Source organism: Nansenia antarctica (genome assembly GCF_963989245.1).
Source record: "Nansenia antarctica genome assembly, chromosome: 2".
Lineage (NCBI taxonomy): Eukaryota > Metazoa > Chordata > Actinopteri > Argentiniformes > Microstomatidae > Nansenia > Nansenia antarctica.
In genome coordinates this window covers 68165684-68180716 of record NC_137675.1, presented here as the reverse complement: position 1 = coordinate 68180716, position 15033 = coordinate 68165684, and the positions used below count along the sequence as shown (strand labels likewise).

Here is a 15033-nt window from a genome sequence, read left to right as displayed (position 1 = left end):
TTTGCAAAGCAGTAACATTCTCACATTTATAATTTCAGAGTTATGAAAACCCTGAAACTTAAGTGTGCAAATAAAGCTATGAAAGTCACTAACCATGCTTTCCATCGCTGGTATTTGGAAAATATGATAAATGTAATATTACTATCTGGTTCACATAGCAACAATCTCTTGCATAGTTAAAGGACATGCATGCATTAGCTTTATCATTCAATACTGTTTTCCACAAGCATTACAATTGTGTTTTCTGTGAATTGAGAACTAAGAGGGAGCTAATTAAAAGCTAAAAGCCAAAATAAGAACAGCAGATAACGGTTGCAACTGATGTCTGTGCATCACAAGAAAGAAATATTCCAAATATAATGTTTTGTTATATAATGTTGCATCACCTTAATGTTGGCTTTATTTAAAAACAGACATTTCATGAAAGGTTCTGGCCTGCACCAATAGAAGAGCAGAGTGGTTATATGTTTTCATAACATGGCAACAGTGGAATGTAACTGTATTGAACCTGGGTCACTGGCACAAATAAAGACCATCTTAACCCTCTGAGCTAACACCAAAATATTAAATCTGAGAGCTGACAAGACAAACAAGGTTTGAGGTATTATTACTCGTCATCATGTCAGGGTAATTCAGTGAAGGTTCAGGTGAAAAAACAAAACATTTTAACAGTGTTTGCAACAGACCACTTAATGATAGCAAACCACATAATGACCAGAGGCACCAATTACAAGTGGCAGGTTGTCAAGACTGTTGCTGAACCCTGAAAACCACCATTACAGAATAATTCCTGCTTTGACCTAAATGCCTTAGACATGGGCATAGCTACAATATGTAACAGCAGTTTTTTTTTTACAGATTGTACTGTAGCTGCAGGCAGCAATGAGTCTGCAGAGCGGTTTAAGCCATCTGAAGAATATGAACCTAGGTGCTATAGGTTTGAGAAACCTCAAATCCTTGGAGAATTGTGTCTCCTTCTCCACTAAGATTATGAGAACGGATATATGAAATCTGTCATAAAATGTGTTAAATGCAAAGTAGGGTATCTGAGGGTTTCAATATGTTGCAACCTCACCCACAAATTAACAATAGAAATATCATACCTTGCTAGCTAGTATTCTTAATAATAACTGATGTTTAGCATATAAACATAAAGTAAAAAAAATGAACAATTGATAACTATTGCACTTGCAGGCTTGGGCATTAAGATTATCAAATGGCCTGACAAGCAGGGCAGTTCAGTGGCAGTTCAAAGCTAGAGCAACAGAAGTTATGTAGATATGGTGTCACAATTTAATAATGGCATTTGTTGTTTAATTATAAACAAACCTGATAAGAAAATGTCATGCTGGTCCTGACAGTTTTAGAATTGCATGGGCTACAAGGAAAATGCAAACTTGGCAATGAAATAACAGCAGTGAGAGCTATTAAGATTGTTCCGTCTTCGGCTTACGATCAAGGCAAATATTACAAATATAACTACTTTCACAGGTGACTATGGGTTTATCAGTACTCTATGGTAGCCTGCTATTCCATAAATGGCTGATAATTGTCAAAATCTCACGAGGTACCACAGGTTTTGATGCTATCGGGATGTTCTACTGAGTTCAAAAGGGTGTGTTTATGTTTTGGAAAGTATGCCTCAAGCCCCCAGTATTTCTAAACATGTCAAACAGTGCCACTGAAGCATTGCCATTTGAACAGCACCAGGTGTATTAATGGAGAAATCTCTCAGAATTAACTCCATCAAATATTGCAGGACGAGTGTACCCTTTTACCGTTTCAAGTCCCAGGTCCATCACTCAAGTTTCATGTGACCTCTTTAAACCATGTATACACATTAAAAATGACATTATAGATTTATAGTTCATTAAGTTACTGTATTTGTATTGTTCTGGGGGGAAAACATATTCCATATATACAAAGTGCTATCTTAGAACATTCCTATTCAGTTTTGTGTACAGTAGTAGACTTATACCATACTTTGCCAAAAGGCAATGATTCGGTTCCATGACAGGATAGAAAGGCGCTTTTGATCAATTACATCTTGCTTATGAAAAGAAAAATACAGGTTTATACTATGTACTATTTCTCTCTTTCGCTCTCTCACTCTATATATATATATATCTCTTAGGCACATGAAAAGAAAATAGCTGCATTACCTAAAATGACGAAACTGCTATTGATATATAACTGATATATCATTGAGGCTTCTGTGTTGGGCGTGCAGAAGATTGCATGCTGGAAGACAGCTTTCTGGAAGATGGCATCTTTACAAGAGGCCTTTTCCCATTCATGGGAGATGTAAGACTTGTTTCAGAAGTGGAAGACTTGGACTTGCCTATAGGTAATAGAGAGCGTCTGACAGGGGTGGAGGGCTTCGAGGACTCCCTCCCTTCATTGACGGCCTCACTTGCATGAGACTCTGGAGAGGCCTGCTGTGAGGCATTGGCTGATCCCTCTCCCTCATCAGCACCATTGTTTTTAGTCTGGCCGCTCAGTCTGGCTGTCCTCTCTGAGACCTTCTTAGTCAGGATGGTGGTTTTACCCAAATCAGCCGACCGGCGGGTCTCTCGTTGCCGGAGTGCACTCTTGAAGAAGGACAGGCCTTTGTCCTCAGACTTGCTGCTGCGCCGTAGGTCTCTGGAGGAAACGCTGGGGGAGCGCAGACTGGTAATAGACGAGCTGCTACTGGAGCTCCTCAAAAATCTCCTCTCAGGCCGGACACCCTCACCACTCTTAGGCAGAAGGGTCCGGGCTGCAAAGCTGCCTCTGGACTTGTCAGAGAGGGGACTGGCGTAAAAAGAGTCCCGACTGGAGCTCCTTTCCAGCAGTTTATTTCGACTGGTGGAGTTCTTCTCCGTGCCAGAATAACACTTCTTCGCAGTGGGAGAGGGGGAGGCTGAGGACTGTGGTGTGGAGCAGATGCGCTGTTTGCGCTGAGGGGTTCCAGCCTCTGGGCCCTGGGACTCTTGCTTTTTGGAGGGGGTCCCAGTGGGTGTGGCATTGCTGGTCTTGACGTTAGCACTCTTGTCTTTAGAGTTGGTCACCTTGGGGCCCTTCACCTGCGGGCTGGAAGAAATTTGGGCGTAGGAGGATTTTACGGTTGAGGACACGCTCTGGCGCTTCTTGGAGGTTTTCTCTTGCTCAGCCTTGCTGGAGCTTTTTTTGGACCCTGTGCTTTCTGCCTTCAGAGCAGATCCACCAATACTGTTCTTGCGCTTCTGCTCCTTTAAGGGGTTGGCTTGTGTGTTTTGGTCAAGGGTTGTTATCTGATTATTGTTATCAGTTGGGTCACCCTTGGTGCTCTTCTTGTCAGACGGTGTGGGGGCCCTGCAGTAGACCTCATCTAGGAGCCTCTTGCTGTTGACCTGATCACTGCTGTTGCTCTCCATCATGGCCAGAGGAGCCCTGCCTCCATAGGGGAGCTCATGCCTGCTGTAGCTACCAAAGCAGGATGTGGATACTTTGTCATCGCAGGCCTCTCCTATCCTCTCTAAAGGGGGGGAGGAACGAGAGTCCAAGGAGAAGCGTGAGGGGGAGTTGGACCTCATCTGGAGCTTGGCGGAGAGGGACCATGAGGGCTTGATACCATTCTCACTGAAGGCCAGAGGGCTGGTGATGGACGATTTGGAAGACAGGCTCTGTCTCTGAATGCTCCTCACAAATGGACGGGTAGAGAATCCCCCTAAATAGAGGACAGTTTTAAATCAATAGAGGGATGGAAAGAAAATGTAGTACACTTTGGTCTTTAAAGTTTGGCTACATATCCAGTAATACCACACATGAATGGCTATACAGCAAAGCAAGGACAGGACTAGCGTGCTGGTTGAAGAAGAAACCGGACGTGAACTGGTCTCTCACCGTCATCTTCAATGCGTTCCACTGTGAACTCCCCAGACTCAGCCAGGGAGGCCAGAGATGTGCGTCTGGAGGAGGCCCCAGAGGCCAGGCTGGGCGGCCTGCTCCCTGGCAGCCTGTTAATCCAGTGGTCACAGAGGGATGAGCTAGTGGAGCCTGTCCCAGGCAGAGAAAAAACAAACCCTCAGCTCTCACTTTGACCAAACACACTCAGGGGAGCCTTTTTGTTTGACCAAACACACATAGTACAAGAGGCCAGCAGGTATCCATATATACAAAGTGCTATCTTAAAACATTCTTAGTTACACATCAGTTTTGTGTACAGTAGTAGACTTATACCATACTTTGCCAAAAGGCAATGATTCGGGTCCATGACAGGATAGAAAGGCGCTTTTGATCAATTACATCTTGCTTATGAAAAGAAAAATACAATTCACGCCTAGTATTTAGCTGCAATGTTTTCCTTTGTTTAGGGCATAGGTTTACTAAGAATGGACATCTCATTTCAATGTTACTTAAAGGAAAGAGATCTGCATGCGTTAGAAAACAGGAGGGGCTCAATTCCCCTTATATTTTTCCTAACCCTAATGAAACAGATAGAACTGTATTTGTGTAAGGAAAATCAAACAAACCAAAGGAGCTGTTACTCACCTGCAACCGAGCTGTTGGCTGACCAGGAGGGAATGGTGGTCCTCCTCTGGTAAAACAGGATGTAGGCAGTCTGCTGACACACGTCATCATCAGCTACAGGCTGAACCTCACTGTCATCAAAGCAGTACCACTGGCCATCAATTGAGTTTTTACAGTAAGCTGTGGTGACAAAGACATAAAAGGGATTCAAGGTGATCAGGTATATACATTTTTTGGTTTACCTTCATGACTCAAAATACAAAATAAGTTAAGATGACAACCCAGCTGCTTAAACATTGGACGTTACCTGTATAGTGGCCTCCATGCATGTTTCCATGGTGATTGCAAACAGCATACAGGTCGTATAGGTAGTCGTCTGGGTTGCGTCCTAAGCCGTAGGGTCGTCTCCATGGCGACCAGTGGGAGGGCAGGCTCCAGCTGCTCTGGCTCCTCTTGACCATGTGTGGTGCCATGTCCATGCCCATCAGAGGGAACCTCACCATGTTCTGCATCTTCACTCTTCTGTCTGCCTCCTACAGAGAGACAGCACAGACACATCAGCGGTACTCATCTACCTCTTGTGACAGGAACAATGTGTACCTAACAGATTGTAGAAAAGGTTAACATAGAACACTGTACTGTATTTTCACTGAACTGTTGAAATGCTGCAATTTTCCATCATATGCAGAGGCGTGCTGAATGCAAGAGTTGTGTGGAAAAGAGTTGTGTCCGACTGTAAGCACTCACAGTATCCTTAATTAATATTTGGAGACTGTCCAACCATAACAAGATACTGTCCCACCAGATACATTTGATCATAAACTGCTAGCATTAAGGGTTGTGTGGTGCTACGAGCCATTTGACCTGTTGCATATCCTGTTGTAATTCTGTATTAGCAGAACTAACTATTAAAGAGGCCTGCCACTGACGTTCAGTGGGTCATTTGAGGCATGCTTACTTAGTGTGTTTTAACTAAGCTCTCTGCTGCAGCATTAAAATAACGCTTATAGAAGTTTGAAGTCATTTGTCAGTACTATTGATAAGTCATAGATTTCCAATAACATATAGTCAGTAAGTCAAAGCAAGAGAACATATTTACAGCAGAAAACAGGCATCAATCTGATTTCACAATATCTCTTGAGGGCATGTTGAAGTGTGTTGATGCAGTACCTGTCTGAACCTCTTGAGGTGCAGTATGAGCACATCCGGCAGAGTCCAGAGGCTGAGCTTGATGCGGCCCTGCTGTAGCTGCTTGCAGTGGGGACAGCGCCAGGCATCATCAGGGGCCAGCTGGAACACAGACAGCACAGGGCAGCCATCAAGGACAAGCTCTTACCGCAGTGCTTTTAAATCAGCATCACACACAAGGGGGAGGCTCCGACTGAACCATTCCACATTTCACAGCACCCACATTTCTGTGACCAGAGCTCTTTTCAAACCAGTTCTTAAAACTGACCACCAACCTAACCACAGTGTATATTCAGACTTTATCTGGTGTCCTTCCAGAGTTGGAGAGGCCATTATAAATGTTATATTTCAAACAAAACATTAAGAAGAATGTCCAGCAACCTCAGCAAATTAAAGGTTATTTGATATTCAGCAAAGGAATAATAAACAAACTAGTGGGTACAAGAGGAATGTTAGATTTCCATGTCTCTTTTCTTGAAAATATACATCGCTGCATACTAATGCAGTGTTTTCTGTAGCCCTATACCACCACTATACTACTTGCAAATCAATTATGTGTGTGTGTTACCTGCTCCTCTTTATGTGTGTGTTACCTGCTCCTCTTTGGTGTAGAGCTGGAGGCACTGAGCGAGGGTGCAGGCCTGGGGCTGATGGTGTTGCTCTCTGTGCAGATACACACTCTCAGCATCAGGGATGTACTCTTCCTCAGTGTGTCCAAACAGACTGCAGGGAAGGGGAGCACAGTCAGCCAGTCACTCAAAAACCACACTCAACTGGGATCATGTGAGGCCTCCTTACACACAACACAAGTACAAACTCTGTCACTTCCCAACAAGGGAAGGCTGCTTAGGTAATATCTTGGAGGATTCCAGTCAATGCTATTCCATTCCTATGTTCCCCTGTCCCAAATTCAGAAGCATGCCTTGAAGGATTAGAGCAAACAAACATCAAAGTGCTCTGCCTCTGCTCTCTTGCCCCTCTCTATAAACAAACAAACGTGTTTCTCTACTGAGTATTTTGTGCTTTATGGGTAATATGTATGGCCATGTATCTCCCTGCAGGATATATCTCATCACAAACCAGAAACATGCAGTTTATCAGAGGGATGCAGGGCACCAGTTTCACTCACTAATCCTTGGTCTCTTTGTCCCACTCCACCACTATCTTGACATGTGGCGGTCCCCCTTGCCCACAGGACTTGTATGCTCTGCAGAGGAAAGATTAGGTTGAGAAACCAAAATAAGCCACTTTCATAAAGCTGCCAGACAACTTCAAATCTATTCAGCAAAAAGCCACACAAGCTTAAACATCAACACACTAAACAGATGATTGAAACAGACTTATATGTTTCATAAATTAGGTTTCATTCAAGCTTGGAGGACAATAAAGTATTATGCTCCATTTCATTCTATGCAATAAACAAGTTGAGCAACTGGGACACAGACCAACTCAGAGAGGCCAAAAGCATGTTCAGGCTTGCCATTTAACTCAGGCAATAGAAACACACCCATCTGATAGGGCTTGTGTGTGAAAGAGGATTAGGGGCTAGCGCATGTAAACGCTGCACATTGGGAGGGTGACTTGTCTAAAATGTGACAATGGAAGAATCAAAGCTGGAAAAACAAGGGAGATGGAAGACTGACCTTTCTACTGTTGGGTGACACAGAGGCTGCTCCTCTTGGGGCAGGAGGTAGGTGATTCCAACAACACCAACCACCCGCAGGCTGAAAGGCCCCACCTACAGGTACACAACAACCTCAGTTACTCTGGTCATGTTCCCATTCCTGCAGTGATGCTGTCATAAAGATGCATTAAAAACCAGACCAGCAGCATTCTAAAGCAAATGATAAGTCTGATATGCAGGCACAGAAAACTGTTTGAAAAAAAAAAGAAAGAAAAAAAAAAATCACTGTGCTTGCTATTGAAAGCCACCACAGGTTACATTCAGACTATGCAATCATCCACACACCTGAATGTAAACTCCAGGCCTTAACAGATGACGCATTTTCTCCAGGATCTCCTTCTGCAGAATATCCCAGGACACAGTGCGCTCCATGTACAGTACAAACGGAAGACCGAACCTGAAAGACCAATGTTTTTCACCATTGTTTATAGACTCCACATACAACTTAACAACTTGCATTTCAAACAGGAGTAGTAGAAGTAGAAGACTGTGAGACTTTGGGCTTCGTTACCTCCTTCCTTGGTGGCCAGTGCAGGCTCTATTGCAAATCAGTAGGATCATCTTGTCTGCTCCCACATTCTTATTGGGAGATGCGGTTGCAGGATTCACTGCCCCTTGCATGAAGGATGGAGTCCTGCTACTCTCAGTGCCATACTTCAGGTTGTTCTGATTCAGGTTTGCAAGGAGGCTCCCTGTGGTTGAGCGGGGAGTCTCAGAGTCATGCATCGGTTTTTACACTACATCAACATTTAGGTGTATGATATCAATATCTGACACAAAGAAATATCTACATAGTAAAGGTAAAAATGCACCTCTTTTCGTTCTTATGTTCTCCAGTCTGAAGGTCTCGGGCGTCTCAAAGGCAAAGATGGAATCACTTTCTTGTATAATGTCAAGATCATCATCATCATCACAAAAAGAGCGATGGAAACCGTCGTAGTACATTTCAGTCAAGACAAACTGCACAGAAAAAGGAAGGAAAGGCCAGAACAAAGTTGTACACAGAGATGCCTTTGAACCAGCTGTGAACATATTTGATTGATGTGAAATCAGCCAAAGAACAGAAGAATTAGGCCATGTCCCCTTTCAACATATTAATAATGGGAAAATAAACTACTACATCATCGTAAATCTCTGCACACCTTCTACACAAAGACAGACTATGAATGGAATTACACACCATCATCTCAACCCCTAACTCCATGAGTTTTTCCTCTACTTCACCATTTCACTCACACAGGCCAGGGTTTCACAGAAACCCACACATTATAATCCAATGACAATGTGGAGGTTTGAGCCACATCAAGCACAAGCCTCAGTGTGTTGTTCTTGGATACAATGGGCTCTCTCTGGGTTATCCTGAGGATTTTAGAGTCTCTGCACACCATCCCCTTTGTGTGCAGATCTACGCGATTCACGTAGATTACCTATTTTGACGTAACAACTGTGAATTTCGCCGAATGGTGACAAGTGTTGCACCCCTGTGGTACAATGAGTCTGGGAGCCAGGAATTAAAGGTAATTAAAGGGAAAATAAGCTTTTCTATGGGGCTCCATTGCTACCATTTTCAGATAAGAATCTTTAGTAAATCCTGAACAGCAGCTTGGTAATGATATCCAAATTAGCATGTAAGTTAGCACCCCCACTTGACTGACTAAACCTTGATCTCAATGCCTGTCAATATACGGAATATGAATAATAAATGTTTCATGGGATTCAAGGTCACCTTGACAGACAGTTTGTAGGCAAAACAGGTTGGGGGAGAAGCACTGAGCAACGGTGTAGGCCTACGACTGGCTGTTCTTACACCCTGCACTGTGCTTGTTGAAGGAACCTATAGATTCCCATTTCCCTCCTCTGTCTGCTCTCACAATGCTATTACAGGGTGATAGCTGCACTATCAGCCTTCTCTCTAGCTGAAGGACTGCTGAACATAGCTGTGGGTGTCTGTGACCTAGAACAACAGAGCAGAGACTGATAAGAGGACAGTGGCATCACCTGGTCCAGTGGAATCTTGGTCTCGCGTGACACAGCATCTCTCAGTCTGGACACAGTACTGTTAAGGGGCACAGCCACTCCGATCCTCATACAGTGAGAATATTTCCCCTGGTAAACTACTGTTACATACAGAGGCCTGGGAGGAGAGAGGGAAGACAGTAGTTAATGACAATGACATAAGAAGGTTCGCAGCATGCATGGAATACTCATTACAAAGGACAGGTTAGCACTTCCTCTAATAGCACTGTTACTGTACATCACTGCCTGTCTCATTTGTGATTACTGTGTGAGCAGGATTCCTCTGATGAGAGTGTAGATCAGTCCTACTCTAAGCTGACAGGACCGAGAAATAAGCCAACATTGCACAGTAATACAGCTTTTTCAGCAGTTCTACATACCCCTAATCTTTGAGTACTCTTCTATCCAAAAGTAGTGGGCCTTTCTATCTAATTGAGTTTCACTGCTTTTGCAACAATCTATGTGGAATCTGCCTTCTCATGAGCTCAGCTGGGTTTCTACTCCCTGAGAAATCCTCCTAGTTACACTGCCACTATCATGCATGCTCTTGTCCAACCTCCACCATGTTCTTTCAACCCCTGGACTTTGACTAAACCTAGTCTAGACTGTATACATGACAGATTCAACTAGGGCTGTTACGATTATTCGACGTCGTCGACGTCACCGACTACGTCAATACGTCGGTTAGCGTAATATGCGTCGGTTAGTCGCAAATTAAAAAAAAGTTTTTTTTTTTTTTTTTTAACCTTTATTTTACCAGGCGAGACAATTAAGTGTATGAGTGAAAATGGATAGCTACTAGCTAATGTTACACAAGCAATGTAGCTCACCACAGTTCGTATGTCTTGTCTTCTGGTGTTAGTAACGTTAGCTATGTAGCTGGCTAGCTACGGTAGCCTATTGTCATTGTGGTGCGAGCACCTACTGTACGTTATCTAGCTCGTAGCTCGCATGCTACGTTAGCATCAATTTAGCTAATCATAACATAGCAGTGAGAGTAACGTTAGCTAGCTATGTGTTGTGGTGATGGACAGACTTCTAAATGGCCATGTTGGCATTCAAGTTGGCTAAACATAGCAGTGAGGTGGAGACAAAAAAGTTTTTTTTTATTTATTTTTTTTACAGTACAAAAATTATCGTTAGACTTATCGATAAATTAGTCATTAGACTAATCGAATAATCGATAAAATAATCGCTAGATTAATCGTTAGAAAAATAGTCGTTTGGGACAGCACTAGATTCAACAGAAGATTCTTAGAATAAGAATGCTTTTCAGATGAGGGATAACAAATATTTGAAAGAATTATTCTGTTCCTTGGGAGGAAGAGAAATGAAAGCCATCGGACGAGCATTATTCTGTCGTCAATCAGACATGCTAGGACAAATGTGACACTAATTGCCAGTGCCCATCTCCTAATTTCACATCATCTTTCCCATCTTTAATTATGCATGGATTGTAATGAATTTAGCAGCTTAAAAAAGAATCTACATTGAACAGGGAGCTCTCTTCTCAATCTGACAGTGTCTTAAAATAGCATCACTGTAATGTGAGAGGTACCAAAGTCCCTTGGTTAAGCACCAATAGGCCCTCCACCCACGAAATGCAAGACGGAGATTTTACCCTAGTGTGTTAAAATGTATATATATATATATATATGAAGTAGTGAAGGCTGTGCGCTCATCTCCAGATTCTGCCAGTCCAAATGCACTTTCCAGAGCTTCCAAGCACTTTCCGGGGGTTATGTCGGTGTCGGATGAGCGCACAGCCTTCACTACTTCATATATATACAGTATATATACATTTTAACACATATATAACACACTGGGCTACATATATATATATATATATATATATATATATATATATATATATATATATATATATATATACTGATGTTATTAACACGTGTCATACAGGTGAAGAGTCAGATACAGGCTCAGCCACCGCTGTGTTAGCTGTGATTGCATGCAATTGCGCTTGAAAGCCATAACCAGTCACTAGATTTTTGTTTTAAAATTAAATATTTAGCCCTGAAACAAACATTATTTCCCTATGTTGCATCAATGGGATTGTTATGGCTTTATAGTTTGGCAAAAACCCTAAGCACATGAAAGCCAATGAAACAGCCATTTTTTCCTTTTTTTCATATACTGTATATATTGGCTGCCTGATCAAAATTGTTTTATCTACCAGACATGAAAATTACGGACCACTACACCATTGCACTTTATAATTGAAATAATTGTTTCGATATTTGGTATTTGTGTCTATTGTATCATTGTCAGTCAATGTGGATGTTTTTGTGATCCTACTGTATACAAATCCAATTTCCGCTTCTACGATAATAACTTGTTTTTTTACTACTACTACTACTACTACTACTATTATCACTACCACTACCACTACCCCCGACTGGTAGATCAAAGTGTAGCCTATTTCATACCCTAATAAAGCCTCTAAGCTGAGTGTGTAAAAAGGGGCAGTCTAAGAGAAAATATCACTTTAACAACCAGAAACTAAAATTAACTAACTATGTAAGTGTACACATTTATAAAAAAAAAAACATACATCTTCATTTTAGATTTCAAGAATGTCCATTTGACATTTTCCCTGGGAAAATGTCTGGCCATTCAAATTCACTGAGCCAATAGACTAGTCCCATAATTACAGGCATGGCTAGGTCTACAGAAAGTCGAATTACATATTTGGCCACAAACTACATTCTCCCCCTTCCTTGCTTCACTTGTGCATCACTGGGAATTGAAATGGACTAGCCTACTCCTCAGGCATCCAGAATGGCAGTAAAGAAGTCATATGAACATGTCAACAGCTTTCAAGGGAGTTTGTTTCAGCCAGCAGGCCCATGCTGGGGCACAGCAATGGTGTGTACTCACCGTGTGTGAGGTAAGGGGATGGGCAGAGAGATGCAGAGGAAAGGATCAAAGGTGTTGCTCTGTTTTTGACAATGCGGGCAGGTGAGTGAGGACCTGTTGGCGAAAAGCAGCGAAATCACAAATTGTTCGTTGCAGAGACATGACACAGCTGAAGAATATAAAACTCCATGGCAGTAAAAGCTACCTGTACTGGGCCTGAAATAGTTCTTGCACAAATGAACCAGCAGAGAGGGGAAAGGAAGGCCCCTCTAGACCTCCATCATCCTCATCAATTGGTGGCTGAAAGAATAAAAAAAGAGCACACAAATGAGCAGGATGTTTGGGCTGTATCTTACGTCTGAGACATTTTCCTTATCTCTATGGTTTCAATATGGATTCTTAAAGACCACCTCCACCCTGGTCACCACCTGTTCAGCCTGATGCGCTCTGGAGTGAGGTACAGGAGCATAAAGGCTAGAACAAACAGGCTGTCCAACAGTTTCTACCCATGGACCATCAGAACACTGAACAGTAGACATAAGACATGTTCATAAATGTTTATCTTATATGTGTATATGTTTGTGAATATGTGAATATGTTTTGTGTTTTTTTTGCACCTTCGGAAGAGCCACTACAATTTCATTGTATAGGCAACTGTACAACGACAATAAAGTCTATTCTATTCTATTCTAATAGAGCAGAGTGGACATGAACCAGCTCTGCACACCTTAGTCAGTCACATCTGAAAATGATTCAATTCTATAGTCAGTGATCATCTAAAGCACTGTCAGCAAGGCATCAAAGGTTAAGACACTAAAACGCCAAAAGACTACCCAAGCTGCTGCTCCTCTGGCTCACTATTAAGGAGACTATGCCATTTGACCAATTTAATCGAAAACGCTTTGTGAGGTCAGTCAGGTCACAGCTGCTTTGCATGACTAACTGAGCAAGGAGCTGTGTAGGTAGACAGAGAATGCAAACAGAATGCCCAGAGGCACAAAATTACCTTCTGTTTACTCTCCCAAAGGAGATCAAGAATCGGTCAACAGTGTAAAATACGGAGGGGCCTCTGTCTCCAGACCTGTTTGTTCTGGCTTTCTGGCAGATTGATAGTCAACCCTGATAAGGGACTTTTATGACTTTCATTCTAAAATGGGTTGGGTCAGTAGATCCTCCCTACAGAATACCAGGCCACTTCCCTCCACTGTTATTATGGTTTGCATGTCTGAAGCCTCAAAGGACACCTCAATTAGCATGCCACCTCCTGTCTGAGTCATGTAACTTGTGCTAACTTGGCCACTACTAGCATGAAGGTGTATTATTCATTCACCTTCTGAACTTTTATGACCAGTGTGGTCCACAAATGTAGATACTGTATCTAAATAAGCAGTGAGTGAACTCAAGACTCCTGAGTGCAGAATTTACCTTTATGGACGGCCTGTTATTGGGGTGAACAATGTTGTTGAGGTCCTCGTGCACTCGGTCCAGAAGCCAGAGCAGAAACTCCTGGGCATCATGCTGAGCATTACCTCTGTACTGCAAAGCATTCTTGGACACAGCATTCTGTAACAAACAGCAAAGAGACAACAAAGTATTTGTGATTATCAAAGTTCAACATACAGGGCAACTACAACTACTACTACTACCATTTGAGGCACATAATCATGTCCAGTATTATTCTGCATTACAGAACTAAAAGTGTGTGTTTGCAGCAACCATGCAATAACTTACTTTGAACTCTCGACTATGTTGTGGGGTATACTCAAACGTCCACAAAGCCCGGACCAGTCCAGACAGCTGTTCTGTCACCTCGCCTCTGTCCTGGGGTCCTTTTCTCTGCAGATGCACGCCATTTATCTGCGGTTGTTTCTCCTCATCCGTTTCATCATCACCCCGGTATTGTTCCAGTGCCAAATACTCAGCAAAGAGTTCAGTGTTGCTCAGGCACTGCAGAATTGCATTCATGAAGCAAGTGTTCCCATGGTTTTTGAGACCAGAGACTCCAGGAACCTTATCTCCAGAGAGGAAGCTCCCACAGTCCCCATCGTCCGAGGGCAGTGACTCTTTGCCTCCTGTCTTAAACGACGTGAACCCTCCATCGTCCCTGCTGTCACCCTCTGTCGCGTGCACCTCCGTCCCAAAACGGGACAAGGTGGATAAGGTCCTAAGGACTCTGCTCATAAAACTGCCCACCGAGCGCACAGATCCCCGCCTGAAGAGCTTCTTGCCGAAGCCAGGTTTCTTCTCCTTAGTCGTGGCTTTACCAGACATGATCACCTTTCTTGTAGGTGGCTCTACTCAATTTAAAAACACACACTGTTCTGTGCAGTAACAAGCTGGGCTATTCGAGTGACTATTCGTGCTACATCTCAACTGAGAAGCCAGCAAGCTAGCTGGCCACCTACATCTCATAGAGCCAGAATGATGGGCAGCTCGTTATACAACAACACACATTTCACATGCTACCAAGCTAGCTCTAACTAGATCTGTTTTAGCTAGCCATTGAGACCTTAGCTAGCTAAGCGGCGGCTGCCATCTGAACAACACTTTGACTAGCGAGTCGATAGCGGGCTGGTAATGATGGGTCGCTAACAACAACAACAACAACAACAACAACAACAACAACAACAACCACAACAACCTGGACCATACCAGCTCGCTAGCTAATTAGCCAACTTACTTAGCTAGCTGTCAAAAGTTGTTTTACCAAGTAAATCCGCCTGTAGTAGCCTAGCTAAACAAGTTCGCACGTTGTCCTTTCTTGTAGCTAGTTTGTAGTA

At 42.9% G+C, this 15033-nt stretch overlaps 1 protein-coding gene across 1 annotated transcript; it reads right to left on the bottom strand.

Moving 5' to 3' along the window:
• Nucleotides 1-2201: 2201 nt before the first annotated feature.
• On the bottom strand, nucleotides 2202-14524 carry usp31 (ubiquitin specific peptidase 31; the record flags this gene model as incomplete). The annotated part of the gene is made up of 16 exons (XM_080522495.1): nucleotides 2202-3688; nucleotides 3865-4017; nucleotides 4513-4671; nucleotides 4799-5024; nucleotides 5662-5781; nucleotides 6273-6402; nucleotides 6809-6886; nucleotides 7323-7417; nucleotides 7649-7760; nucleotides 7875-8055; nucleotides 8176-8323; nucleotides 9362-9497; nucleotides 12275-12367; nucleotides 12459-12553; nucleotides 13679-13816; nucleotides 13985-14524. The coding sequence occupies 16 exons, from the start codon at nucleotides 14522-14524 to the stop codon at nucleotides 2202-2204; spliced, it is 3891 nt and encodes a 1296-aa protein (XP_080378621.1).
• Nucleotides 14525-15033: the final 509 nt, after the last annotated feature.